The 26,208-nt window shown below is 47.1% G+C and overlaps 11 protein-coding genes across 11 annotated transcripts; 6 read left to right on the plus strand and 5 right to left on the minus strand.

The window, feature by feature from the left end:
- Positions 1-498: 498 nt before the first annotated feature.
- Positions 499-1,511, plus strand: BDV37DRAFT_280837 (uncharacterized protein; the record flags this gene model as incomplete). The annotated part of the gene is made up of 4 exons (XM_032086678.1): positions 499-685; positions 738-757; positions 818-1,044; positions 1,091-1,511. The coding sequence occupies 4 exons, from the start codon at positions 499-501 to the stop codon at positions 1,509-1,511; spliced, it is 855 nt and encodes a 284-aa protein (XP_031943882.1).
- Positions 1,512-1,608: 97 nt separating this feature from the next.
- Positions 1,609-3,005, minus strand: BDV37DRAFT_58192 (cytochrome b5 reductase family protein). The gene is made up of 3 exons (XM_032090915.1): positions 2,465-3,005; positions 2,313-2,390; positions 1,609-2,245 (listed from the first exon to the last, which is right to left on the minus strand). The coding sequence occupies exons 1-3, from the start codon at positions 2,730-2,732 to the stop codon at positions 1,707-1,709; spliced, it is 885 nt and encodes a 294-aa protein (XP_031943883.1). The 5' UTR covers positions 2,733-3,005; the 3' UTR covers positions 1,609-1,706.
- A 1,233-nt stretch (positions 3,006-4,238) lies between these two features.
- Positions 4,239-6,002, minus strand: BDV37DRAFT_280839 (SGNH/GDSL hydrolase family protein; the record flags this gene model as incomplete). The annotated part of the gene is made up of 10 exons (XM_032086679.1): positions 4,239-4,571; positions 4,619-4,855; positions 4,906-4,965; positions 5,015-5,108; positions 5,168-5,255; positions 5,374-5,498; positions 5,554-5,606; positions 5,666-5,702; positions 5,749-5,755; positions 5,810-6,002. The coding sequence occupies 10 exons, from the start codon at positions 6,000-6,002 to the stop codon at positions 4,239-4,241; spliced, it is 1,227 nt and encodes a 408-aa protein (XP_031943884.1).
- A 2,811-nt stretch (positions 6,003-8,813) lies between these two features.
- BDV37DRAFT_280840 (putative quinol monooxygenase) lies at positions 8,814-9,277 on the minus strand (the record flags this gene model as incomplete). The annotated part of the gene is made up of 3 exons (XM_032086680.1): positions 8,814-8,961; positions 9,020-9,132; positions 9,215-9,277. The coding sequence occupies 3 exons, from the start codon at positions 9,275-9,277 to the stop codon at positions 8,814-8,816; spliced, it is 324 nt and encodes a 107-aa protein (XP_031943885.1).
- Positions 9,278-9,748: 471 nt separating this feature from the next.
- On the plus strand, positions 9,749-11,248 carry BDV37DRAFT_269897 (flavin-containing monooxygenase; the record flags this gene model as incomplete). Its single annotated transcript, XM_032084454.1, has 1 exon — positions 9,749-11,248. The coding sequence occupies one exon, from the start codon at positions 9,749-9,751 to the stop codon at positions 11,246-11,248; it is 1,500 nt and encodes a 499-aa protein (XP_031943886.1).
- Positions 11,249-12,307: 1,059 nt separating this feature from the next.
- Positions 12,308-13,675, plus strand: BDV37DRAFT_269898 (RraA family protein; the record flags this gene model as incomplete). Its single annotated transcript, XM_032084455.1, has 1 exon — positions 12,308-13,675. The coding sequence occupies one exon, from the start codon at positions 12,308-12,310 to the stop codon at positions 13,673-13,675; it is 1,368 nt and encodes a 455-aa protein (XP_031943887.1).
- A 991-nt stretch (positions 13,676-14,666) lies between these two features.
- Positions 14,667-15,745, plus strand: BDV37DRAFT_292116 (HpcH/HpaI aldolase family protein; the record flags this gene model as incomplete). Its single annotated transcript, XM_032089109.1, has 4 exons — positions 14,667-14,816; positions 14,869-15,020; positions 15,071-15,306; positions 15,359-15,745. The coding sequence occupies 4 exons, from the start codon at positions 14,667-14,669 to the stop codon at positions 15,619-15,621; spliced, it is 801 nt and encodes a 266-aa protein (XP_031943888.1). The 3' UTR covers positions 15,622-15,745.
- Positions 15,746-16,394: 649 nt separating this feature from the next.
- BDV37DRAFT_242814 (histidine phosphatase family protein) lies at positions 16,395-17,431 on the plus strand. The gene is made up of 4 exons (XM_032081359.1): positions 16,395-16,543; positions 16,603-16,981; positions 17,056-17,265; positions 17,328-17,431. Exons 1-4 carry the CDS (start codon positions 16,495-16,497, stop codon positions 17,392-17,394), a joined length of 705 nt encoding a protein of 234 aa, XP_031943889.1. The 5' UTR covers positions 16,395-16,494; the 3' UTR covers positions 17,395-17,431.
- A 299-nt stretch (positions 17,432-17,730) lies between these two features.
- BDV37DRAFT_292118 (NAD(P)/FAD-dependent oxidoreductase) lies at positions 17,731-19,632 on the minus strand (the record flags this gene model as incomplete). The annotated part of the gene is made up of 4 exons (XM_032089110.1): positions 17,731-17,879; positions 17,933-18,892; positions 18,949-19,162; positions 19,606-19,632. 4 exons carry the CDS (start codon positions 19,630-19,632, stop codon positions 17,731-17,733), a joined length of 1,350 nt encoding a protein of 449 aa, XP_031943890.1.
- A 242-nt stretch (positions 19,633-19,874) lies between these two features.
- On the plus strand, positions 19,875-21,554 carry BDV37DRAFT_280846 (major facilitator superfamily domain-containing protein; the record flags this gene model as incomplete). The annotated part of the gene is made up of 4 exons (XM_032086681.1): positions 19,875-19,995; positions 20,047-20,137; positions 20,188-20,411; positions 20,482-21,554. 4 exons carry the CDS (start codon positions 19,875-19,877, stop codon positions 21,552-21,554), a joined length of 1,509 nt encoding a protein of 502 aa, XP_031943891.1.
- Positions 21,555-22,030: 476 nt separating this feature from the next.
- On the minus strand, positions 22,031-23,391 carry BDV37DRAFT_280847 (uncharacterized protein; the record flags this gene model as incomplete). The annotated part of the gene is made up of 5 exons (XM_032086682.1): positions 22,031-22,326; positions 22,395-22,670; positions 22,732-22,839; positions 22,908-23,098; positions 23,153-23,391. The coding sequence occupies 5 exons, from the start codon at positions 23,389-23,391 to the stop codon at positions 22,031-22,033; spliced, it is 1,110 nt and encodes a 369-aa protein (XP_031943892.1).
- Between the last annotated feature and the right edge of the window lie 2,817 nt (positions 23,392-26,208).

The following is a 26,208-nucleotide window of genomic DNA, read 5'->3' on the forward strand; positions in this document are numbered from 1 at the left end:
TAGTACAGCGCTAGTACTCATAAGTCAAGAGTGCCAGGCGGCAAATGCCGGCAGTTTCGGTTTCGGGAAAAGCGCGGCCTCGCGTTATGCAAGACAGCCTGAGGCACACGCGTCGTTGGTTTGCGTTCGACTGCGTTCGAAAGGATGATAAGAACAATCTTTTCAAGAGCCTTGTCGAGACAACATTCGATACGCATATATCAATCGTCAATACGCTATGGATCGTGTGCCATTCCCAAACACCAGTACCATACGTCGCAGAATACTAAAGAGCTCGACCCGCTTAGTCGACGAAGCCGTACAAGGAGCGTCCAGTATGCCTTCGACCCAGTCAACATTACGGCCGCGAATCGACCATCCAATCTATTCTCCTTCCTACACCCTGACAGCGTTTCGCTCCCCATCTTCCAGCACGCGAATTCCATCGTCCCGTCCAGCCTTTGTGTCCCATGGCCCACCTCGTTCCCTTCCTGCTTACAGTCGAAATACTGGGTAGAAATGGAGGAGACGGCAAGGGCATATACCGAAGAACTTCTAGCCCAACAACCGGAAAGGTATCAAGCGAAATATATTGAGGCAATGATCGATGCGGCAGTCTCGCTACCGGTAATTGCGGCTCCAATGGGCAACTTGACGAGGATGAAGGTCCTCGCAAAGCTCTACGTCTTAGTCTTTATGAGTGATGGTGATTGAACGTGTGGATATTGGTTGATTGATTTTAGCTAAATTTTCGGCAGATCTGGTTGATTCCGGAAATGTATGCTCCGTCCACGCCGATTCGGGTTGTTGAAGCGGAAGGTTGACCTAGACACCGCAGCGATTGACGATGATACCCAATCATATCGAGGGGAAAGCGGAACAAGGTCCAGAGTATACATTCTACAATATGTTGGCTAAAGAGATCCTCTCGGAAGATATTGTCAAGGGGAAACGACTGCTGGAAAGTTGCATATCCTGGATATCGGCGACCCAACAAACGCCCCCTGAGACGTTTCCCACATTAGAGGATTATATGGCGTATCGGGCGGATGATGCGGGAGGATAGTACGTCCGATGACTGATTTACAGCGAGCAACACTAACCCTGCCAGTACCGTGTTCCGCAGTATGGAATTCGCTTGCGATGTTTCCTTTTCCGACACTGATTTCGAAGCCGTCGCGCGTCTCAGATCGCTCTGTGAAAAGCATTTCTTACTAACCAATGACCTGTACTCCTATGCCAAAGAAGCAGTCGCAGCACAGAAGCATGACACTTCTGTCCTCAACGCCGTTAGAGTCGTTCAGCGCTTGATGAATATCTCTGAAGATTCGGCAAAAACGAGTGTTCGCCAACTTATCTGGGATTTAGAACGCCAGATGAACGAGGAATATCAACGTCTGCTTCCGGGCGCACCACAGTCGCAGCTAACATACGCTCAGGGTTTGATTGTCTGCGTTGCAGGGAACATGTTCTTCTCAGCGACTTGTGCTCGCTACGCGCGAGTCGTTGAGGGTTCGAGATTGCATACATAGATCCATTGTAGACGTCATTGCACATATTGACCCTTGTTCGACAGTCTATACAGTTAAAGTATATATCAATCCGTGAAGCAAACCAATTTCAGTAGTGTACAGACTACCATAAACCCAAACACCAAACGACCATTCTATGCAAACAGGTATCCCCGAGGAAAAATAACAAAAGTAAAGAAGGATGGAGGGGAAAGGCTAAAACTTATATACCTGTCCCTTCTCAAACCCGAGTCTACTCAAAATCCCGCTCTTCCCAACCAACGACTCCTCCATGGCAGGCGGCCCACAAACAAACACCTTCGCACCCTCTCCCTTCCCACCAACAACCCCCTTCAAAAGCTCCTCGGTCACATATCCCTTCCTCAATCCCTCCTTCTCCCCATCCAACCGACTAACCGTGTAAACATACTCAAACCGTTCAGGAAACCGCTTCTTATACTCTTCCAGTTCCTCCCTGAGCAGCAAATCCTGCTCGCTATTCACCCCGAACACGAGCTTGATCTTTGTCTTATCATTCGGGTTATCCAAAATCCCCCGGATAAGCTGGTAGATGGGGGTTATGCCGGCTCCGCCGGCTATAGCGTAGATCTGGGGGTATTGGTTCGGAACCCAGGAGAAACCCTTGAGGGCTGTGAGGAAGGTGAGAGTGTCCCCGGGGACAAGGGAGTGGATGTGTGTGCTTGCTTTCCCGTTGGGGTATTGTTTTACCATTAGTTCCAGGGAACCTTGTTGGTCTGTTTCTTGTTTAGCTGTTGTCTAGTCTAGTATGGACGTAGATACTGGAGGAATCGAATCACTCACTCAGATCACCGATTGGGGTGTATGGTCTGATAACGGGTAGCCACCGGCCAGTTGGTCGGGAGAGGGTAAGTAGTGCCGCTGGTATACATTAGCAATTATCATATAGTCTCTCTCCCATTATGCAGAGAGAGAAACTCCCAAAGAGAACATACAAGTCAACGACAACCCACTCCTGGCATTCTTGTCTGGAAACTCAAACACAAGCCGCTTCGTATTATGATTCACAGCCTTGACACTCTGCACGCGCAGAGTCGTAAACCCGAACCCGGAGAACATAACGGGCGACTCGTCCGATTCCGCGTGAGCCTGGGGAAGGAGATAGGATCGAGCGCAATATACGCCAATGCCGAAGACAGCAAGCGTGGAGAACAGAGTAGTTTTTGTCGTTAGGGACGGGGGAAGTCGTCTGATTTGAGCCATACTCTTTATAAGTAGTAGAGATTGATGGTCCACTGAGCATGTACCCTAGAAACAGTTATATATAGGTCGAGGTACGCACATAGTGTCTATTTATACGTGACCTCTCTGCCCGACCGATAAGTACCGGACGCTACGGGCCCCGATCACCGACGGTTACACGAACTGAATTGTCCATCGGGAACTATTCCGTACGACACGGAATACTCTGTAGTTATTCGAGCAATCAAGTTTAGCTGTTGCGTGTCTCACGGGCTCAATCCGGCGTTCGGTGGTCGTAAAGGCCGATGGATGTTTATCGGCTGCTGCGGTCATTCTCGGCTTTTGTCGGGTTTTGGAAATGGGTGCATATAGCTTACCTTGGAAATGCAATTATGGCACCACATTGTGGGTAGTTTTCTTAGCCACATCATGTCAGAAGTGGCAATGTGAGGGATAAACCGGCCAGAGGTCTAATAATACACCCTTTTAGCAGTTTATCTGATTCCCTACATAGGGTGTGAAGTGTTCAAAATATACGCCGCGTCTCGCAGTCCACCACATGGAGGTCGCAATAAGCTCCAGAGCCTTAAGCATATTGCTGATAAACATATTGCTCTTTAGCCTTGCTCTAGCCCATGCGTCTATCGGCTTGAGTGGATTAAGAGAGCAGTATGAAAATCCCGCAAATAAGGCGTTCGACGACATGCTAGCCACAGTATATATTGTGAGCCTATGACCTGTGGCCGTCTTATTATGTATCATGCTAACGGCTTTCCTACGTTTCTCTGTAAAAGACTAGCTAGTAATTCCATGCCAAAGTTAACACAGTGGGATATGATCCTCTTATTGGGGAAATGAATCCTAAGAGCAAGTTCTCTCCCTTAGTTAGGACGCGGAGAGTTCAGCGAGAGACAAATAAGGAATGCCAAGACTTCCGCTGCCAAGGGCCCTAAATGAAAGTGGTTAAGTCCTCACATGACGGGCCTGGTATAAATTCCTCCCCCGCACGTTGCGAATTTCCCCGCGTTTTCCTCTTTCTTGTTTTACCCGGCAAATGGGGAAGACCATCTGCTTTAATGTGAGCAGTTCTTCTACCATAAAATCGCAACTTCAATACAAAAAAATGTCGGACTCGTAGACTGGTCGCCAGCGATCCAGGCCTTCACATCTCAGGGTATTAAACCCCAGCCGCGACAAGTCCCCCATGGCCAATCATCCATGTGCGAGCGTCGTTAGCTGTCTGCCTCTAAGTACCCAAAGCAATGGATACCAATAACCATGTTGGCGTTTGCCTACGAGCGACTCGCATTGTCTCTCGATGATCTTGTCGTGCGTCAGCATGAAACTCGTTATCCTACATTCTTAAAATACATTGTAAACCTGGTAGAGGATGCTGGTGCTAGCAGCCAGCTTGGTAACGAGATATTGTGCTCTGGTCACCACAGCCCGCGTCTCTGCGGACCTGCGTCTTCGATGTCATTATATATTCTCCCAGAATGCTTTTTCTATAAACATAATCACAGAGGATTAGATGAATAGGCCAGAGAAGACGGACCGTTTATAGCTCTCTTGGTTATTCCAATAGGTGGTGTCATGCTGTACCTCGGGTCCAGTGGCTCCAAACTCCCATCTAAGCTTGATCTTCGTCCACTGCATGAGATGGCTGGCAACTTTCAGATGACCGACATCCGTTGGATGGCCGCCCGGAGAGATATCATTGTGCTGGAGAATGCCCTTTGTGTCGAAGTAATGCACGTATCCATCCTTTTCGAAATGCTGGTATACCTTCTGAACTTCGGATTCATAGATGGGTTTCTGCACCCAGGTTGAGCTGGACTTGACGAAATTACCCCAGAGGGACTACTGATATCAGCAAAACCGATCACTAGACGAGAATGGGGGCGTACCATGAGGACAATCTGTGCATCAGGCCAAACGCTATGCACTTTCTCCACCATTTTAACGTAACTCTGATAGTAATTGTCGCTAGGAATATTGTTCTTGGCCCTGCCGTCATTCGTGCCCAGGTTGATTATCACTAGGTCGGCTGCACGATGAGCGGTGAAATTCCATGATTCAGGCTTATCACCGAAGGCCGCATTCGCACGGTCGCCTACATCTGAAGCGTGGGACCATTGATACGTCTGCGGGGGATGGTCAATAATAATCATTTCGTGGTGAGCGGGTCGTATACCATGCCGCGAGCATCGCCGCCATAACATTGCTTGTCTACCAAGCATATTCCGGGGTACGCCTTTCGCAGTTAGAATGATGGTAGTATGTTAAATAAGAGGAACACATACCGTTATTGTATATTCAGCATTGCCCAAACCAGCCGCGAAGTTAAAACCCCACGAGGCAAGACCCTCGTAAGTAGCGTACTGCCCTGATGCGAGCCTTCCAGTCGATAGTCAGTAAAACCTTTAGGTCTTGTCCAGAGAATTTTGCAAACTAACGAATCTCCAATTATTTCCACCGTCCTATTGAACTCTGCGGCTTTTACCAACCGCGCGTCCGAAGCAACAGACACGCCGTCAATCTGAACTGTGTGGATTGTAAGCAACGAGCATGAAGGTTGAGCCGATAAAACTTATCCATAGCCCCAGTTCGTGACTAAGTCGATCAGTATGTGCACGTTTGATGTTCAATTGTGTTAAAATACCTCGCATTTCAAATGTCTTGTCATCCGCATACTCTGTTTCATTCAGTGCCGACGATCCAGGCTTGACGAACTGATAGGCTGAATTGGCCGTAACGTTCGAGAACTCCCAGTCAAGCCCACCAATCCTATAAAGTCAGAAAATCAGAAACAGTCCCACAAATAACCCAGGCTCACGCGTACCGATAAGCGACAAGCACATTCTTTGACGTATTTTCACCAAAGCTCACGGCCAGCTATTGATGCCTGTCAGCCACCGATAGAGATCAAACTCCAAGCAGCAGTACAACTCTACCTTATCGCCCGTAAATCCAAACTTGACACCAGGAACACTGAAGTAATTAGCTATCGTCATCAGGAAAGAATAGCCAAACATACGACCACCCTAAAAAAACATATTAGCGTCAATCCTAGAAGAGCATGTATTCCCATCACTCACAAGAAGTATAAGTACTATCCCACCGCCCCTTATATGAGATCTCCGACGCGCCAGCCTCGTATATCTTCCAAGAGTCATCAATAGAAACCTCCTCCGCTTGTCCAGGATAAGGATTCAGCCTCGCCTGCCCATTCTCCAAGATCGTAGCAGCAGCCTGGATCGCCAAAGCTAACGCCAACAGCGAAAACCGCATTTTAAACACCAAGATGCAATTGTGTCCCTCAGATCAGACACAAAGAGACGAGAACCAAATAAGAAAACTACACCATCGAGCAAAGACCATCAGATTTTAAATCCAGACTAGCGTCATGCAAGGGAATGCACTCCTGTCTTATCTCATTTGTGTAGAAAACCTGAAATCGTTCGGTGGCTGGGATGACTTTTACTGAACAAATCCTCAATTTATTCAGCAGTGCGATAGCGCGCCAGCTTTCTCCATTTTTGCGCTGCGTAGCTGATTAAATGCCGAGTTGGGTTGTCAATCACTTCCTTTCTGAGGGGCTTATTTGCTTTCGGTGTGGGTCGCGAAGAAATAGATCACAGAATGGGGTCAATGGGTGGGCTGGAGGTTCTGCTTTACGTTCAATGTCGATCAGGGGTTTGGTCTCAGGTTTTGGCATCCTGGAATATGATCTGATATCAACAGGAGCAAGGGATGGAGAATTCCACAGTCTAGGGCAGACACGTGACGTCATGGATACATGTGCTTGGGAAATTAGAAGTGACTAAGCTGTTGAGACTTGGATGTTCAGATAGTAGTCATTAGCCCGGTTTTTTATGAATATAATCTCAAAGATTTTGTAGTCATATGTAAATCTGGTGAGCCGCTGGGTTAGATCAGCGGATTGATCTGGTAGCCAACTTGCATCATGTCATACAATGCAGGTATAATATATCACATATGCATCTCGGTGAATGGATCATCCTCTGTGGTACTGCTGGCAGAAAGGGTATGAGCAAGAGTAGGAAGGATCTCGACCGTCTACTTTGTGCATATAATTAGGTTTAACATGTGAATCGAAAAGGTCATTCAATTCGATCGATCACAAGGGTCCCTTTTGCGATCTCATTACCGATCCCAAGGAATATATTGGTGTTGCAATAAATTCGCTGATTAGGCAAAGCAGTTAATGAGATAACTTGTCTTTTAGTGTGCACTGAAGGAAGTACAAACATACGGCTGGATTGAATACAAACTGCCTTTGAAAACACTGCCTTCTCTCTCTCCTTTCCTTCTATCCGTCCATCTTTCTTGTTTGCTTCAAGAACTCATTGGGCCACACTTTTGAATCCCAGCTCATCGAAGTGAAAATTCAACCGATATGTGGACCTCCAGTAAACGACTCATGTCTCATAGCTAATCATCACGAGCCAATGCCAGTCATCACCGACGCAGTCCTGACGACAGTTTAGGTGACTGCTCAGGCGCGAGCTTAGATAAATGGGCATTGACCGAAGTGTTGCAACTTCCCTAAGATGCCGAGTGTCAATCATTTGATGTTTTGTATGAGGTACTTTGGAGAACATCCTGAGCTGGAATTCGTCTACGCGTTCAACGTAATTAGGTAACATAAGGTAGAGAATGGCAAGCCTGTACAATTGGACACAGGCTGGAAGGGTGGTACGAGCCGTGTCCCGCAAATCTACCTATCTCCGGCTTACCCCCGTGGAGAGTAATGTGATATTGTCCAGCCGCAACTGGTAATGCGTGGGGAATATTGCGCAGAAAGCTGAACAAGTGAGTTATATGTGCTTACACCATCTTACCACTGGGGTAAGCAGAACCAAGTCATATACATGATATGATGAGAATTTTCAACCTGGAGAGTTCAACCTTTTGTGTTATGTTGGGTGGGGAGGAGTAAACTGCCACACTCCTGGCCCAGTGCGAATGAAAGGATATTCTCATGAGGTTATTCCCCTTTCACCTTATATCGATGGTTGAGCCTAAGAAGGCAAGATCTATCCCATGAATCACCATCAAGGCCGGTCTTTGTTCAATGGCGCTGTGTTTCACCACCCATACAGCATACTATCGTTGTACTCTAGCTGGAAACGGAACGCTCTTTGAATTAAAACCATAATGGCTTACAAGGAAAATGGGCCTGGGGATTGCAGATACCGGGATACAGCACAGGGCGTCAAATCAACCCCGTTATGGAAAGCCTCGAGGATCTCAAAAAATCTTCGTGCAGTGTTTTCTAGCACCAGGACAGAAAACCGGCCGATGATACTTACGAAAAGGAAATACCAGGAGCTAAAGGAAAAGTTCAAGAACTTACGAGTACATTATAACCTTGGGATTCAGAAATTGCAAGTCTAAGCCACTGTCATCGAACAGCAAGAGCGTGTGATCCGATATCTTCAAGATATAGAGAATAACGATTCTCTACCTAGTCAGTTGGAACCAACTACGTTATTCAAGTTTCAATTCTACTAAGGTACTTTCCCCGCTTACGACGAATCCAGAAGAAGAATTCTATCCCCTTATCCGTTTATCGGGGAGGATAATCGGGAGACGGGCCCTTTCCTGGATAAAGATTAGGATGCCAATGACCTGGTATAACCAGGTTTTCTTTTCGGAGAGATAATGCGGCGCCTTATATAATATTCATTAGTTACCAAATAGTTTCTAGTTCCGTCCTCGTTGACCTTGTTCTTAGTTTATCACATACATCGATAGCCTTCACGACGTGATCCACGATTCAGTCTACAAATTCATACGTGACAATACCTATATACTGACATTATCAACTGGAATGCGAAGAGTTTGTTCCAGCACTCAGACGTCATTTACCGTAATGAACCACCGCGTGGCAAGGCAGATGTAGGAATACAATATAATTACTACAACGGTCTTCTACACAAGTAGGATGTATCCTCTTACTAGGATTATACAGTGACTATGACATATCGTATTCTAGAACTACTCCATATCTAATAGCTGCGAAAGAGAACGGAAGGCCCATATTGCCAAAATATTTCCATGGGTACAATCACCCGTTTAAATTCGGGACCTGGCTTCAAATCCACCGGTAAAAGTAGAAGTCTTAATATCCGGTGGCATTTGCAGGATCTCTTTAATTGCCTTCCCAAATTCCTTGAAGGCTACTGACTGAGCGTGGCTTTTCAGTGCATTTTCACTCGCATATCTTTTCCGATTGACGTCAGAATCCTTGATAACTCGTACGAGACGGGTGATTCACTTACTTCTCGACAATTACCAGTTGGTCCTTGCCCTTTGGTTGAACAGCGTAGTAGAGGAGCGTTTCAGGTTCGTGAGTCTGGACATATTGGGACAATTTGTTGAAGGCTTGAGCCAACTGCGAAATTGTTAGCGGCGGGTGAACTGGGGAAGGATACAGGGGCGGAAACTTTGCCCGGGTGTATTGGTGTTTTACGTACGTCGGTGAGCTTCCCATCTTGAGGAACAAGGGTCACGATATTGTGAATAGCTTCCGAAGGCATGGTATAACTTAAACAGAATTTGTAGCTGCTATGGAAGAATGCAATCGGTACTTAGGGGCAAGAAATCACACCACAAAAAGAGTCTGATTCAAAGCTTATGTATGCGTGAAAGGTAGTATAATGGAACTGAGAGTGAGTGGTGATGTGATCTGTGCCTCGGCGAGATGGTCTTTTGTTCTTATAAACTTGACTGCTCTATTGTAATCATAGTTCTGATCGGCGTTCGGATATTGTAATCAAGAGGAAATTGAAGAATATCCAAAGGTACTACCGGGTATAGAATAGGGAATCCATGGATTCTTGCGTGTCGATATTATAATCAAAGAATCAAACACTGAGGAGCACATGAGAGTAGGCTGCCTCGGTTAGTAAATGCACTCATATGAAGTATAACCGTAGCTTCGTATAACTGTAGCATGTTATTCCTTTCCTACGATGTTTAATGTCTCCCATCATCCTTTTGTTAACAAGATGAGCGACAACAATCAAGAAAAGAAGCCATACGACCATGACACTATCATCATCGGAGCAGGCATATCGGGGATCAACACCGCATACCGCGTTCAACAGGAGCTACCAAACTTCAGCTATGCGATACTCGAAGCCCGAGATGCATTAGGTGGAACTTGGGATCTCTTTCGATATCCAGGTATTCGGTCTGATTCTGACTTATTCACATTTGGCTTTTCATGGTACCCCTGGACCGCTTCTAGCCAGATTGCTGATGGCTCTGCGATACGGGAGTATATGCGGGAAGCAGCTGCTACCCATGGCATTGACAAAGCTATAATGTACAATCACAGAGTTGATACTGCTTCCTGGTCTTCCCCAGATCAACTCTGGACCCTTGATATCACGCATAATGGCAACAAGAAGACCCTCCGAGCCCGATTCCTTGTTTTCGGTACTGGATACTACGACTACCATCAACCTCTTTCCGCCAGCATTCCAGGCTTAACGAGTTTCCGAGGATTGACCATCCACCCGCAATTTTGGCCGGAGGACTGCGATTACGATGGCAAGAGAGTGGTTATCATCGGCAGTGGTGCAACTGCTATAACTCTCCTCCCGAAGCTCTCTGAGACCGCAGCAAAGGTTACCATGTTGCAGCGCAGTCCATCTTACATCATGTCGATCCCGAGCCAGACAAAGCGAACCTGGTTGACACGTCTCCTGCCCACTAGCATGTTTCTCAAGCTGAACCGTGTCCTTAAGATCGTATTATCTAGACTGTTCTTTCTCTTCTGTCGCTCATTTCCGACCACGGCGCGATCGGTCCTTCGACGCCGAACCCTGCAACAATTACCAGAGGGAATACCGCACGACCCCCACTTCAAGCCTAGATACAATCCCTGGGACCAACGGCTATGTATCTGTCCCGACGGAGATTTCTACAAGAGCCTGCACACAGGAAGAGCAGACATAAAGACCGACACAATCAAGCTGATAACCGAGTCAGGAATCCAATTGGGCTCCGGTGAATTTCTCGATGCCGATATCATCATAACGGCTACGGGGCTTAAACTCCAAATCGGAGCCGGGATCAACATTACTATTGATCAGCAGCCCTACAAGATACCTGAAAAGTTCCTGTGGCATGGAATCCTGATTGAGGATCTTCCAAATGCCGCCTTGGTAATTGGATATGCCAATATTTCGTGGACATTAGGGGCTGATGTGACAGGGAGAATACTCTGCCGTCTTTTGAACCACATGGAAAGAGGGGGCTTTGGTGCGGTTATTCCGAGAGTACAGAGCGGGCTGGCTCTGCAGCGCCGTAGGCTGTTGAATTTGAGTTCGACATATGTTACTGAGGCGGAAAAGGACCTGCCAAAGGTGGGTGATAGAGGTCCTTGGAAGGCTAGGAGTAACTATCTTTCTGATCTTATCTTCGCCAAATACGGGAAGCTCAACGAGTCGTTGGAGTTTATTAGGAAGTCGGTTTGTGACATTGAGAACGATTGTACTTAGTCTACTATATGGTGTCTTGGTTTGTATGCTGCGAACTCCTTGGGCTCTTCGCTGAGATAACTATTATGCAATTCTCCGAGTGAAGTATATGATATACTCTCATAATAATAGCCACTCACGCTATATGAGACATGGTCAATGCTTATCTCATTATTTGAGATGAATCTTGGTATCACTAGATGGGAATCATCTTTGCGCATATGTTGCTTGACGTCCGTTCTTTTATACTCTCGCTCCAATATCTATTGCCATTCTTGCTCGTTCCCCTACTGAAGCCGGTGATTTCTTCCACCATAATAGAAGACTGTTATTTTCGATATGTCATGTACAGAGTAGTCCATTTCTGAAGGATCACAGAGTGAAATGATCCTACGTCACCTGCCTTGATGTCTAATATCTCATTACTGCTATTGCTCGCCAAATAGAGGCAGGAAAAGCTTCGGCTGGTACTACCGGCGATATGCACTATTACATGTCTCCAAGATAGCGGGTAAATACTGTCTTGTGTAGTGCTTAGCTTGAGAATTTGTGCTGAGCATGCTCAACCGATGGACCTTGGCTACCGGATAATCTTTGATTACAATACCACCAGTATCAACATATCTCAGATCCTCGGTCTGTAAATTTTGAGCCCAGCAATTTCGGGTGCAATAATATCTAGCCAGCTTACTTACTTACACCTAGACTCTTCCTATGTTCCGTGTCCCAGTGCCCAGGTCAAAATCGGTGTAATGATAGCTTGCCGACTTTTGTCACCAAGACCTACAGCACAATATCTACCAGTTATGGGGCTACAACTGGCGCTCCACCACCCCCGAACCTTATGAATTTGTCTTGAAGGGCTACACACGCAGTCATGTCCCATCGCCGTCGTGTTCCTAACTCGCCACTGACCTCGAGGCTCACCGAGTCGGCAGTTTGGCACGTTCCCGATGGTATAGCTCGAGCCTCCAATTACTTTCAACGAACAATACACCCATATAAGGACTCCATGGAACAATTTCTCCTTCAACTACTTTCAGTCATTTGCATTACCCATCGATCAATATAACCGACACAATGAGTCAATCCAGCATTCTGGACCGACTTTCATCGCTCGACACCAATACCGTGTCGGATGCCTTAGATTTCCTCGGCCTCAAAGGAGCTACATACGGCCTACGACCACTCTGGGACTGCCCGAAGATTGTTGGACGTGCTAGCACAGTGAAAGTAGGGCCTAAAACGTATGCTGCACCCACAACACATCTTCTCACCCCGGTCATCGATGCGGTAACGACCGATGATCGCATTCTTGTCATATCTGGCGGCATAGATGGTGTCTCATGCTGGGGCGACATCATCGCCAATGCATCGAAGCAGAAGCGTATCCGTGGAACCATTATCGATGGCATGAGTCGTGACATCGACGGCAGCCGCGACGTCGGTTATCCCGTCTACGGCCGTGGGGTCACCATGATCAGCGCGCGCAACCGCTTGGTGCAGGTGGACTCCGGCACGCCGCTGCAGGTGCGAGGCGTCACGGTCCACCAGGACGACTATGTAATTGCCGATCGATGCGGGACAGTTTTCGTCCCAGCTCAGCGCATTGAGGAAGTCCTAGAGCTTGGTGAGCGGATCGATCGTCGCCAGACCCGGATGGTTGAGGCCGTTCGAGCCGGCCAGCCTGTGTCTGAGGTCATGCACGACAAGCAATTCGAAGCGATTCGCGAAGGTACACCGTCCCAGACCGCCGCACTACCCAACAACCGAAATCCCAAGCAACCTAGTGCCGAGGATCAAGAGTTGGTAGCCCTGTTCGCAGACTCAGACACCCCTGGGGTCTCTGATGCACTTGATAAACTTGGCATTCCTGGACAGGCGTTCGGTGTCATGCCTTTGGCCGATTACAAAAAGGTGACCGTCGGGCCGGCCTTCACTGTTCGTTACGTGCCCGCCAGCGACCCGCCAGGGAGTGTGGGTGATTTCATTGACGAGGTGGCCATAGGCGATGTCGTAGTCATTGACAACGGTGGTCGCACGGATTGTACTGTCTGGGGTGATATAATGACTCAGTACGCTGGCTTACGAGACATCGCTGGAACTGTTATTGACGGTGTGTGCCGCGATGTGAACCGTGCGATTGACGACGACTACCCACTCTTCACCGCTGGACGTTGGATGCGAACCGGCAAGGATCGGGTTCAAGTCGGGGGTGTCAACGAGTCGGTCGGCATCGGTAGGGTACGGGTCAACCCTCGCGACATCGTTGTCGCCGATGCCAACGGTGTTGTTATTGTCCCGCGAGATCGAGCCCGTGAGGTGGCGGAAGTCGCACGAAAGATCGAGAAGAGTGAAGCCGGCATTCGGGAAATGATCACTGGTGGTGCTACAATCGCCGAAGCGCGAGAGAAGCTAGGCTATCACACCCTGCAGCGCAAGGGATAAGTGGTAGCTGAATACAAGGTTTTGCAAGCTGTTGAAGACGAGGCCACATGCTCGGTATATGCTAGTTTAATAGAGAGTACCACAGACAGTCCTCATCAAACTGATTCCACTAGCCGTATGAACGGTAGATAGACCAAAACTCTAATCGTGAGATGGAGTGGCTTTAAAGAATCTAGTATTAAGACGTCAATCCCCGTATATAGTTTTCTGGAGGTGGAGTTCATCCACGATCAAAGATGAGGAATATATTCATATTCGAGTGGTAGAAGTGTCGAGTAATTAACCAGGAATCCCTGTTTCATTCAATCGATTGCTAGATCATATTTAAGAATAAGAACTATAAAAAGGAGGCCGACGCATTAATTAATACAGTCATAACTTCATAGTCAACTCGACAAAATATCCCACCTCGTCGACCTAAAACCAACTTCTGCCCTACACTCTCGCAGAGAGATTCATATGCGCTTGTTCATTGATTATATTATAGCTATAGTATTGGGAGGAGGAGTTCGTTAGTACTTGAACTTCGTGCCGAATTCGCCACTTTGAGTATGACTATCGAGTTCCCGCATTGGAAATTTAAATAGATATACACCAAATGAAAGTACAGTCAGAAGCCATATGCCTAGAGGAGATAGATGCCGTAAGACAAATTATGGCTAAGTATTGCAAAAATTACATTTATGCTCCCATAGACCATCTTTGGGGGCTTTTGCCGAAACCGTGACTGAGAGAGCGGGGTCTTTTGGTTTCGCCGTCGGCATATATCTATTTTACCGATACTGGATAACTTGACTACTCTCGGATACCCTCAATGCGACTACTTTTAGATGTATTTCCAATTTCGTCTCGATATTCATAAAGCTGTCTATTATGCTATCAACTTTCATCCCTCCTTTAATTGTATTCCAGCTCTATCTTCTCTAGACGTCTTCATAACGCTTTTAGGGCTTCAGTCGATCTTTCACAGAACACTCATACATAACACAAAATGTCATACGCACCAGCCCTAACAACCGCCGTTCACAACCCGCGGTTACGCCTGCTCAATGCTCTTCGAGCCAACTCAAAGCCTATAATGACCTTTTTAGGGCTTCCATCCTTTCGCACAGCCCAGATTGTAGCTCAGATCGGTGTTGATGTCAGCAATTCCCCATTCTAGTAATTGTTATTCCGCACTGATAACCGTAAAGGGCATCATCATCGACTGTGAGCATGGCCATATAAGCGACGATTCCATGCACAGCTCGACTGCCGCTATCGCAGCTTTAGGGGTATCGCCGCTCGTTCGGCTAAGGATGACTCACGCGGATTTGATCAAAAGAGCTTTGGATGCTGGTGCACAGTAAGTGAGAAGTCACATCTTACCATTCCAGTACTAAAGAAGATCATAAGTGGCATCGTTGTACCTCAAATTAATACAGCTGAAGAAGCTAGGGCTGTTGTCTCTCATGCCAAATTTCCTCCCCAGGGACTTCGAGGGCAAGGCTCTGCGTTTCCAGCTATCGCTCACGACATCGACATTCCGACATACATGAAAACGGCGAACGAGATGCTCATCACCTGTGTTCAAATTGAATCGAGAGCTGGGGTCGAGAATGTTGACGCCATCTGTGCTGTCCCTGGTGTCGGTTAGTGCTTGACCCACGTATCCTCAAGATAGCATTACTAACTACCATAAAGATATGGTCTTTATTGGGCCAAATGACCTTGCACTATCGCTCCTTGGCTATGTTCCTGCAAAAGGCAACGAGCCGGAGTTTGTCGACGCTATCGACAAGATCATAGCGGCAGCCAGAAAGCATGGCAAATGGGTCAGCCGATTATCAAACAACGGGGCTTTGTGCAAGGAACATCTGAAAGTCTTCGATACCGTGGCACTGAGTTATGATGTTCTGGCAATTCAAACCTGGTACACAGCTGAGTTGCAAGCTGCGCGCTCGTGAGCCCTTGCTGGGTAGGAGAGAAATGCAAGCTTTCGCATTTCAATCACTGGGTGTTCTATGTTCTAGCTCTTTCTTCAATAGATACTGGCTTGATGAAGAAAGGACACGGAGCTATTCTATATTGGGAACGGCATATCATTGCAATTTTTAATCTACCGCTGGGATAAGGACATATGATATGACCTTTAAGGAGGTCAATTTATGCAAGTACCCATGAAGAATCTGTAACGCAAACCCGCCACGAATTCGGAGCGGATGTGGATCCTCGAATTGAGATCGACAGTGTATATGTGTGATACAAAAAAGCTAAATAGAGGCTTTAAATGATTTATTTAGGTTGGGTGTGTGTAATCTGTAGTCCGTAGGTAGTATTAAAATCGCCTCACATTACATGTAGCTGGCCTGGTACCATGACGATCACACAACACGAAACTCCATACCGTGTAGATTCTAGACTGACCATTTATACTGTACTCTACCTATGCTAAAAAATATAAGTTCAGCTGTTCTTCTAGAAAGCCTAATAATTAGTAATAACCATAATTCAATTAGCCGGTGGCCAAAAATGACGTCCTACATATCCAAGTCCTTTCGCGTATCCCGCGGAGTAACGTAGGAATTTAGACTCAACCACTTATATTAATACACCCACCGGAGTACACGAGATTATCATATCCCTCTCGATTGGACGGGTTGTATGGAGCTAGTATACGTAGTGGGCACCGGTGAAGGTCAATAACTGGGGCGGCGGGATTTTTTTTTTTTTTCCTCCCCGCGGACCCGCACTTTTCCCAGGCAATTGACCTCCATAGCTGTTCGAGAATTGAGTCGTAATCCAGCAACATATTAACTTCTTCGTGATATCATTGAAAAATGCCTGACAAGGACGCTGGTACACCCCGCGTCTTCCTCTACCGACACGGTATGTTCGAATAGAGTGGAGATAATCACTGTAGGGCCTGATACTGACCCCTATCCCAGGTCAGACGGAGTGGTCTAAGAACGGCCGGTACACCGGTGTCACTGAATTGGAGCTCACGGAAGATGGCGAGAAACAAGTCCTCGCGTCTGGCAAGATGATTGTTGGGTCGGGGAAATTGATTGACCCGGCCCACCTGGCGCATGTCTATATCAGTCCTCGCAAGCGGGCGATGCAGACTTTCGAGATTGCTTTCTCTGATGCTGCCAAGCAGGAGCTGAGAGACGCAAACAAAGTCAGCGAGACTGACAGACTGGCCGAGTGGGGCTATGGTCTGTACGAGGGCCTGGTGACGAAGGAAATCCGGGCCTTGCGAAAGGAGCACGGTCTGGATACCGAGCAGCCATGGGATATCTGGCGCGATGGCTGCGAGGATGGAGAGTAAGTCCCTCTATCAGGCGACTCGAGTAACCGGTTCTCCATCTGCCATTAACACGTTTAACCGGATTTATTAGGTCTCCTCAAGAAGTCACGGACCGCATTGACGATCTTATTAAAGAGATTCGTGCGCTCCACAAAGACAACATGCACGGTGAAAAGCATTGTGACGTGGTACTGGTTGCACATGGCCACTTGCTTCGCGCCTTTACCAAGCGTTGGCTTGGGTACCCCATGGAGTTCCCTCTTTCCCTGATGCTTGACCCTGGCGCTGTCGGTGTCTTGAGGTAGGACATTCCCTTTCAACTCCCGTTGTCCTTCCGCTTCATATTTTCTGACAATCGTATAGCTACCAACACCATAGCATTGATGAGCCTGCCCTGATGGTTGGATATGGATTCCCATTGGAAGGATGATGGGAGATATTTAGATTGTATAGACCTCACAGTATAGAGAAATAAACTACATAACACAAATTTCGCCTACCGGAGGTTTCCTAGTGTATACTGTGTAGTTCCCCTGGTCTTATTTGAACCTGCTAATCTGCGGCCCGAGAGACGTGACAGCACGCCATGCCGAGATTTATGAATAGAAAAATGGATACCATCGCGATCAAACTACATGCAGCGGACATGTAATAAAGACGAGTCTCTATCCGAAATCACATTAAAGGCTAGAATCGTAGCAGTCTTCATAGTTTGTTACCTTCGAAATTCATACCCACACACCTATAAATCACTAATAATCAATCATCACCACACAGATGGCACAGCCTTTGTGGACAGTTTGGAAAGCCTCTCTTCACTGAACCTGAAACATTCAGGCAGACCTGTATCGTCCCACTCCTTTCCAAGCATGATTTTGGCAATACCTGGTGCACAAGTAAATATACGTGCCATTCCTGTTTATCTCAGCCTTAAATACGTTTCGACAAGAGGCAGAGTTAAAGCTTACCATGTCCATTAAACCCAGCACAAATATATTGCCCTGGCAGGGATTCGATTGCCCCAACGAAGGGTACGGAATCGGTCGTCATGGCGATAATCCCAGTCCACGCGTGATCCAGACCCTCTCCATGCATGGTATTCGCGCTGTCAAAGTCGGGAAATATCTTGCCGAAGCTTTGCAGGGCATCTCGGACAATCTCTTCGTTATAGAACGTATCATCTGTACTATAGACACTAGCTCTTGTCTGCTCACTGAGGGTAGGGTTTGATCGCGATACACCCAGCACCAATGTACCATCATTCTGCCTTTGGATTAAGGAGTAGAAATGGTGTAGACTATAACGCAGGGAGAAGGTATTCTGAAGGACTTTCTCTGCGGCGAACGAAGGTGTTGGGGTCAGACTATGCGCCTGAGCGCGGTTCGGCTGGATATACGACTCTAGGTGTGGTAGCAAAAGTGCAGCATGAGCGTTCGTACAGTGGACCACCCGCTCCGTTGTGACCACTCCCCGCGGAGTATGCACATCCCAGAGCCCTGGCTCCGACTCGTTACGCCTTAGCTCAGTAGCTGGACAAAACGTGAACAACCTCCCCCCGCGTGATACAACCGCCTGGATGAGAAACTGTGCGAGCTTCGCTGGATGACTGGATCCAGCTGGCCACTCATATGCTGCGACAGCGCCCTTCACTTTTGTCCTTGTTTGCGCGTCTTGGCCTTCATAGAACTTGATGTGTGAAACGTCGCCTCCTGCGGTTTTGTACGCTTCAAAGCTTTCGGCCTCATACGCTGCAAATTCCGGGGTCATGCATACGTCGAATGTTGTAGTGAGGTTGAAGTCGCACTGGACGCCGTGTTTCTTGGTAAACTCGTCTACTTTTTCGAGTACCAAGCGCTCGTTGGCAATTACCTTTAAAGCTTGGTCCTCCCCATGAACTTTTGCATATGCACTGAATCCTCGGAATGCATCTATTCGTTGATTAATAATTCAATAGATAGAATGAGAACACAGGCCAGATGCGTACCTGGTCGTACATGTCCAGCATTTCGGGAGCTGGCACCGCTTGCTGCCTCTCGCGCCTCTAGTATTATGATATCCTCCCCTTTGACGCCAGCCTCAATAAGCTCGAACGCTGTAAGGCCGCCAGAGATCCCGGAGCCAATCACTACATACTTCGACGTAGAAGGGACTGGTGTGTTTTGATTCGCATGTAGCAGGGGAAATGCACGGGTAGTTCGCTGTCAGAAACTCAGGCAGGGGCTTTTGGTAGGTAAGCTTCTGCTAGAGCCATCTCGAGACGAGGAGGGCATGTTTGCGTGAATGTTGATGAGGGTAAATCGCAGTATATATTATGCCGAGGCTGTGCGAAGCTTGAGATATGCTTAACCAAGAGTGGTTCCGAGCGTGGTAGCTTGGCGGATATATACGTAGTAGCAACCTCGGAGATACTCCGTATTGCGATAACGGCCGCAACTAGTGGTCGATGACTACTACTGTCTCGTCATCGTGTAGAGTACGTGTTAAAGTTGGGATTAAACTCGAAAGCTCGCTGATCGGGTCGGCTATCGCTTGGACCTGCAATGTGCTCCGTGCACGCTGATAGAAGCGACTTGAGCGGGGTATTTCAAGGAACTTAAGTTGTTCAAGTAGTCTTGGCCATGGAATCCTGCCGAGATAATACGGGGTATTCAGCCACCAGCCTCGCCATTGGTGGCTATCGCCGTCTCTTATCACGCTTAATCCTTTGATTCTTCCCTGGAGGTCACACGTCCAAAAGCGGCATTTGCTCATGCAAGGGGATCGGCAACTGATATGAGTCGTCTTGGTGGAGCTTCCTATCGCAACTGCACCACGTGGATCATGAAGGTAGCCAGCAATAAATAGGAGAACTTTTCTCTCTGACGTGGCCGTTCATTGCTTTCGCCGACTTTTGTTTCCTTTAAACTAGCAATGGTGTCCTTTAAGTTTGGTCGCACGGCGTTGGCAAGGCATCATGTTCGCTCCCCAGATGAGAAGGCGCTGGTCCGACGACTGGACATTTTCCTGCTAACCTTTGGTTGTATTTCTCAAGGTATGCAATAGGGATAATATCGGATAGCACAGGACTAAAAACAACATACAGTTATCAAATACTTGGACCAGCAGAACATCAACAATGCCTACGTTTCCGGCATGAAGGAAGACCTCAATCTCCTGGGAAATGAGCTGAATCTGTGTGTAAAATGGGTGATCACGATGCTCGAACGGCAGCTAATTTCTTCAGCTTCACGACATACTTCAATGCCGCCTACTGCGTTATGCTCATCCCCTCTCAGATCATTCTGACCTACGTACGACCCAGTTTCTGGCTGCCTGGTCTAGAGATCGCCTGGGGGGTTCTAACCGGATTGATCGCCATGTGCAACAGTGCGAAACAAATATATGTTCTGCGAGTCTTTCTCGGTCTCTGTGAAAGTAGCGCCTGGCCTGGAATGATGACCTTATTTAGTAGGTCCACCCATTTCCCATTTTCGTGATCTCGGCCATGCAGTGATAGGCCAAGGCCAACAAGTTATAGTGTACTGGTACACCCCCACCGAGCTTGCGAAACGCATGGGATTTTATCATTCGTGTCAAGCCGCCGGACAGATGATGTCTGGTGCTTTACAAACTGCCATCACCAACACCATGGAGGGACACCATGGACTGGCCGGGTGGCGATGGTTGTTCGTTATTAACGCCATTATCACGGTGGTGTGGGGATTCTTAGGATTTTTCATGATTCCCGATCTGCCAAATAAGCCAAACCCCCGTGCGTTTTGGTTTAAGAAAGTGCATGCCGAACTCTCCATGGAGAGACTAGCACGGAATGGCCGCGCGGAGCCGAAGAAGATGACATGGGCTGGTGTCAAGCGCACATTTTCTGGCTGGGTGGTCTACTTCATCGCGGTCTTGTATATCGCAACCGTACTAGGGACGTACGGCTACGTCTATTTTTCGCTCTTCCTGAAATCTCTCAAACGACCGGACGGCAGTCTAAGATGGAGTGTCTCCCAGGTGAACGCAATCCCCATCGGCGGCTCAGCCATCAACGTGGTCTTCGTATGGGTGTGGGCCTTACTCTCCGACTTTCTGGAGACGAGATGGACACTCATCGTCCTGCAAGGCATCATTGGAATCATCCCGTGTATCATCATGAGCATCTGGACGCGACATCCTACATCGGTCGACGTATCCGCCGCATACGCGTCTTATTTCATCGCACACACCTGTCTCGGTACGGCCCCGCTCATCTTCGCCTGGCTTGCGGATCTCATCCCACAAGACCCTGAAGCGCGCACGCTCGTCGTCGGTGTTGCAGTGGCCGGATACTATGCGATTTCGGCGTGGTCACAAGTCCTGGTTTGGCCGGCGTCTCAAGCCCCCTATTATAGATACGGTTGGCAGAGTGCTCTTGCGTTGTTGGTTCTTGTCATCGTCATGACTTGTATTCTGCGCTTTATCGATGTGCGATACTTGTTGCCGAAGCGTTTGGCTTTTCAAAATGCTCTAGATGCCGAGGTAGTGGCTGGTAGCTCACTGAAGAATGATGAAGAACGGCCAAGGGATGCGGACTGGAAGAAGACTCCGACGACGAGGGTGGATGAGTGAAGATAAACCTACCGTAACCATTCATAGTCATGTCATACATGTGTATAAAAGTAATTATTTAGCCCTCACTGTACTGACGGTATTTCAAATTTAGACTAGACTAGCATTTGGCCAGGTTAGGTTAGGTTAATGGGGTCAGTTATACCTAACTGCTAGGTTATGGCTAGATTAATAGAAGTGTATGGGGTTGCGTTGCGCGTTGGGCTAGTTTCCTCAAGTAGGATTTGTACACCAGGGGAGAGTCTACAAGACGTTAGGGGCTTTTATAACTGTGCTAGATATTGTCTTACAGTAATGTAAATGAGAATGAGTGATTCTACAGATCAACCTGAGCTTGTACCTGATATACTGGGATCTGACTAAGGCTCCTTCCTCCCTTTTACCATAGTAAAACACCCACCCAATTTCACGCCTTACTACCATCCACTAGTTTTCCGTCTCTCCACTAATGATGTACTAGCAATAAATTCTTGGTATCACCAATCTGTGTTGTCTTCAATCGGTTGAACGCCATACGACTCCGTATACATCTTGACCTTGCCTTGGACATACTTGACATGGCAACATATCTGTTGTCCAGTGGTTTTGATGTATCGACTGACGTTTGCCTCTTCGTCAATATCCATTTCGAATATCTCACGCATTAATAATCTGTACTCGTCGTATTGGCGAGACCCCTTATCAAAAAAGTTTCCGGCTTTCATCACCACCAATACCACATAGAGCCTGGTGCATGCCGTCATCATGTCGATTCTAGTGTTGGCGGCTTCCACTAGAAAAAAGACGCTTAGCTAGCTCAATGACCGGTACCGACATCTTGGTAGTGGATTGATCACTCACAGGCAGACAGCATGCCTCTTTCGCGGCTTTTTCCACAAGCTTTCTCGCTGTGGTAGATGAAGCTCCCAATGGCGAGGAAACCCAAAGGAGGGGCAACTGAGGTAAGAAAAATGCATGCCCAGGAAGCGATCGTTATGATTTCACCTGTCTTATCTTCATCCTTCAATTGTTCTAGGATAGTCCCCACGGCCCCGGGAAACGACACCATACATCCCTTTACCCCTAGCAGTACCCTTGATAGCTGCTCCATCTCGCTATCCGGAATGTAAGTATCCCCTATGTATCGGCTCAATCAGTGGGGATATACTATTATAATTGGTATTCTATCTTATCTTACCGATTCCTTCAATAATGACACTTAACACTCTCCCGAAAGTGAGAACAGGCTTGAATGTATGCTGCACAAGTTCGACTTTCTCCCGCATATCGATGTGTTTGAACTTCTCTGTATATAACTAATAGAGAACGATATCAGCCGCCGGTAATGGTACCATTATTTAAGCTTATAAATACCTCCCACCTTATTGTCCTTGTCAGATTTATCCTTACACGCGTTCAGTATAGCCAGAAGGATATTCGCTATCATCTCTAGCTTGGGATTTCCGAGAACACCAGATAGTTCCAGGATCTGCTCATTTGTCAGAAACTCTGAGACCGTTTCAAAACCATCAGTGAACGTCTTTAGCGCCAGTAAGACATGTCTCCTGCAAATGTGTCAGTAATCAGAACGTCAACATCTCTATATATCAGTATCTTACATCCAGTCAATTCCTGACCATTCTGCGTCATTGTTCCTACTCGTCGTGACCCCCTCGTGGAATGACTTGAGATGCATCAATATCAAACTGCCGCCAAACACTTTATCGACGTCGCCTGGCACCTCTCTGGCGTACGAAGGAAGGATTCGGATGCTCTGCCCGCTGATTGTATGTGTACCGAGTAATGTGGCGGAGAGGACACGAATCGGCATTTCCCTCATGGGACTCTCGTGCTGCATCGTCTTGTGTTGAAGTCGTACCTACAGTGTGATCAAATGCAGTCGTTAATGCCAAGCTCTATGAATGTCTCTTCGAACAAGAGGGGCCAATATGCCTTGAAAGCCTCCCTAGCTGGACCTTGATAGCGGTTGAACCGCACACAGGATATGCAAGTCCACTCGCTCTCCCCGTCCCTAAATTGCCTTTCTAGGAACGCATCGATATCCGCAGGAGTTAGTGAACAATCGGGCGATTGGCTCAAGAAAGTTGCATGGAGCGTCAAGGGGCTCAACGATGGTTTAATCCACAGACTGTATAGAAGGGTAAGCAGGCTTGCGAGAGTGAAATCGCGGGTTCCAATAAAAATAGTGCCGAATCCTACTAGAGCGTCCATGGCGGGCTCCTCAGTGGGATGATGGAAAGGTCAAGCAGGATTGGAACAGTGTTAGTCGGAACCAGAATGGGATTGAGATTGAAAAAGTTGTCAAACGTTGTGATCAGGATGAATATAGGCTGCTGTAAACCGCGGAGAGATGATTTCTTTTTTCTTTTAGCGCCTCTACTTTGAAGGAGGCGATCCAGCCTTGTTTATCCAAGCGCCGACATTACCTCTGGTGGTCTTGACATGGCGCGCAAGGCTGAGATGCCGTGACCTATTGGATATTCGATCCATAGTTGGAATCCAAGAGACCCAGAATTTCCTGATTTGACGTAGAGATATGCCTTGGCGATAACATAATAGGCTTACAGAGCCGCCCACTCCTTTGTCCTAAATATATATTGGGTTCATTCTCATGCGGGCATCTCATTTCTTTGTAATAACTTTGAATGCAATTGTTACTGGTAAGGGATACTGACTGCTCTCCCCAACAGGATATTTACTCTAGTGAGCATTCTGCATATTGAAAAACTACTTAGTTGCACCTGCGAGGCAGAACGTGCTTCACTTCACCGTAAACCCAACCTTGCCCTAGAAAGAGGTATTTGAGTATATTTGCTCTCCTCGCTACTCATGTAAGCCCCCGCAACCAACGCGGCTGATATGTCCCAGCAGAATCATACATCAAGGTATAAAAGAGCAGTGGCTGCGAAATAAAAGTCAGAGTCCTCAACAAACTTATGATCTCTCGTCCCAAACCCAGCCTTTCATCTGTAGTACGTGACTATGCGTCATCAACACGGGTTCATAACTGAGAAAGTTGATGTTTATAACATACCTATTGTGGGCCAATGATTTAGTACACTATGTTTAACATATTCCTTTCGCTAACTCCACCGCTTTGCGAGTATCTTCTGATTCTGCGGCAGATATAGTGCCCAACTGCTGTCCAGTTGAAGGGTTTTTAACTGCAAGAGTAATACTTGTTGACGACGGCACAAATTCGTTGTTTATAAATAGACCAGTTGGGATTATTTCTGTAAGTGAGATAGACTTTTATCGCTAGAGACGAATCGAGTATCTGTTATTCTACGGCCATCTATGCCGACAACTGTCAGTGTCGATGTTATAGCGTCCATGTTGAAGGGGAAATGAAGTAAACATGAATGTTAGCACTATAAGGCTTGCTATATTCAAGTGCAGGAGAGCGGAATATATGTCTCTTCACTCTATCTAAGCAGGATATACTTCTCTATACAGGCCCATTCCTTCCTCTCTCCTCTTTGTCGGCGGCACTGATGCATAGCATATGCATGTGGCTGTGGTCACCTACTGGGAAGGAGCAACTCTCTTGATCTCGAATCCTTTTCCTCCTATCAAGTTGACTGGGTCGTAGTGTATGCAGATAGACTTAATCTTATTATATTTTAGATATTTGGCTTTGTAGATATTATATTCTAAGTTATTAATACTATAGCTATTATCAGCGTACTATGTGTGCATGACCAGATAGTACTAGTAACAGTCTCATTTTCTATCTTAGATATGGATTGATTGACCGCAGTCCCCTTTTTCTAGATAAAAATTAAAAATAGTAGGACTGTATTGTTCCAGCTTTTCGACAGCTTTGGTTTGTTGGCTATTATATTTGGGGCTGTCCGCCCTGTCAGCGGGTGTGTCTGTCGGTAGACGGAAGGGGATCTAGAATAGCAGATAGCAAGGGAATTTTGATATCTTCTATAAATGTAACCTGTTAAAGAATAATATTATGGTCCCTACTATACTTTAGAACAGAAAAAGCAGGAAGGGAACAAAGAGAGATAATATTGGTGGGGAGCCTATAGTAGAGATAAAGAGTAAAGAGAGAATTTTTCTTGCAGCGAGGACTAGCTGATAACAGCTTCCCCACGTATCTGGGACGGGTATCAAAAGCGAAAAGTACATAGACAGGCACTGGGCCTATAAAACCCCTAAATGGTGAGGAGAAAGTGTGATAAGGGTCTCGCTAGACTGCGGAGAACGCTGGGCGGGTAGGTGGACGGCACGGAGAGAGGCATCAACCCTAATCAACTGTTGTCTTGATGTGATTTGTCCAAGATCGAACAACCGGCGGGCATAGGCAACGGAATTGGCGATCCCAGTATATCTTGTTGAGGAGTTAGTCTCTACTGTAGATGGCATTCTGGCAGTTCATGAGTGCTTTTAGGGTTTATAAAAGTCCCTGTGACCATTTTGGTGAAGTGATGTTTACGTATTATATTTTCTTGCAAGCGTAGGAGTGTCCCAGCTTGGTTGCTAATCCGTATATTTTTACAAATCAACCCTTTTGGGTAGCTGAATATCTAATTAAATGCTCAGCTGCCCAGCGTGCCATGCTTGTCTTAGGGCATTTTGACGGGCGTAACTAGCGAATCCCAGCTGTTGCATGTGTTTTTACTTTTTTATGCCGATTGTAGCT

The sequence above is a fragment of the Aspergillus pseudonomiae genome (genome assembly GCF_009193645.1).
Source record: "Aspergillus pseudonomiae strain CBS 119388 unplaced genomic scaffold BDV37scaffold_16, whole genome shotgun sequence".
NCBI lineage: Eukaryota > Fungi > Ascomycota > Eurotiomycetes > Eurotiales > Aspergillaceae > Aspergillus > Aspergillus pseudonomiae.

What these genes read in the sequence shown, in the direction of transcription:
- BDV37DRAFT_58192 (XM_032090915.1), bottom strand. Translation starts at nt 2,732, where the DNA reads ATGGCTCAAATCAGACGACTTCCCCCGTCCCTAACGACAAAAACTACT. An exon ending in GAGTGGGTTGTCGTTGACTT is followed by an intron (nt 2,391 to 2,464) that starts GTATGTTCTCTT and finishes AATGTATACCAG; the next exon opens with CGGCACTACTTACCCTCTCC. An exon ending in CACCCCAATCGGTGATCTGA is followed by an intron (nt 2,246 to 2,312) that starts GTGAGTGATTCG and finishes AACAAGAAACAG; the next exon opens with ACCAACAAGGTTCCCTGGAA.
- BDV37DRAFT_242814 (XM_032081359.1), top strand. Translation starts at nt 16,495, where the DNA reads ATGCCTGACAAGGACGCTGGTACACCCCGCGTCTTCCTCTACCGACAC. An exon ending in CGTCTTCCTCTACCGACACG is followed by an intron (nt 16,544 to 16,602) that starts GTATGTTCGAAT and finishes CCCCTATCCCAG; the next exon opens with GTCAGACGGAGTGGTCTAAG. An exon ending in GGCGCTGTCGGTGTCTTGAG is followed by an intron (nt 17,266 to 17,327) that starts GTAGGACATTCC and finishes ACAATCGTATAG; the next exon opens with CTACCAACACCATAGCATTG.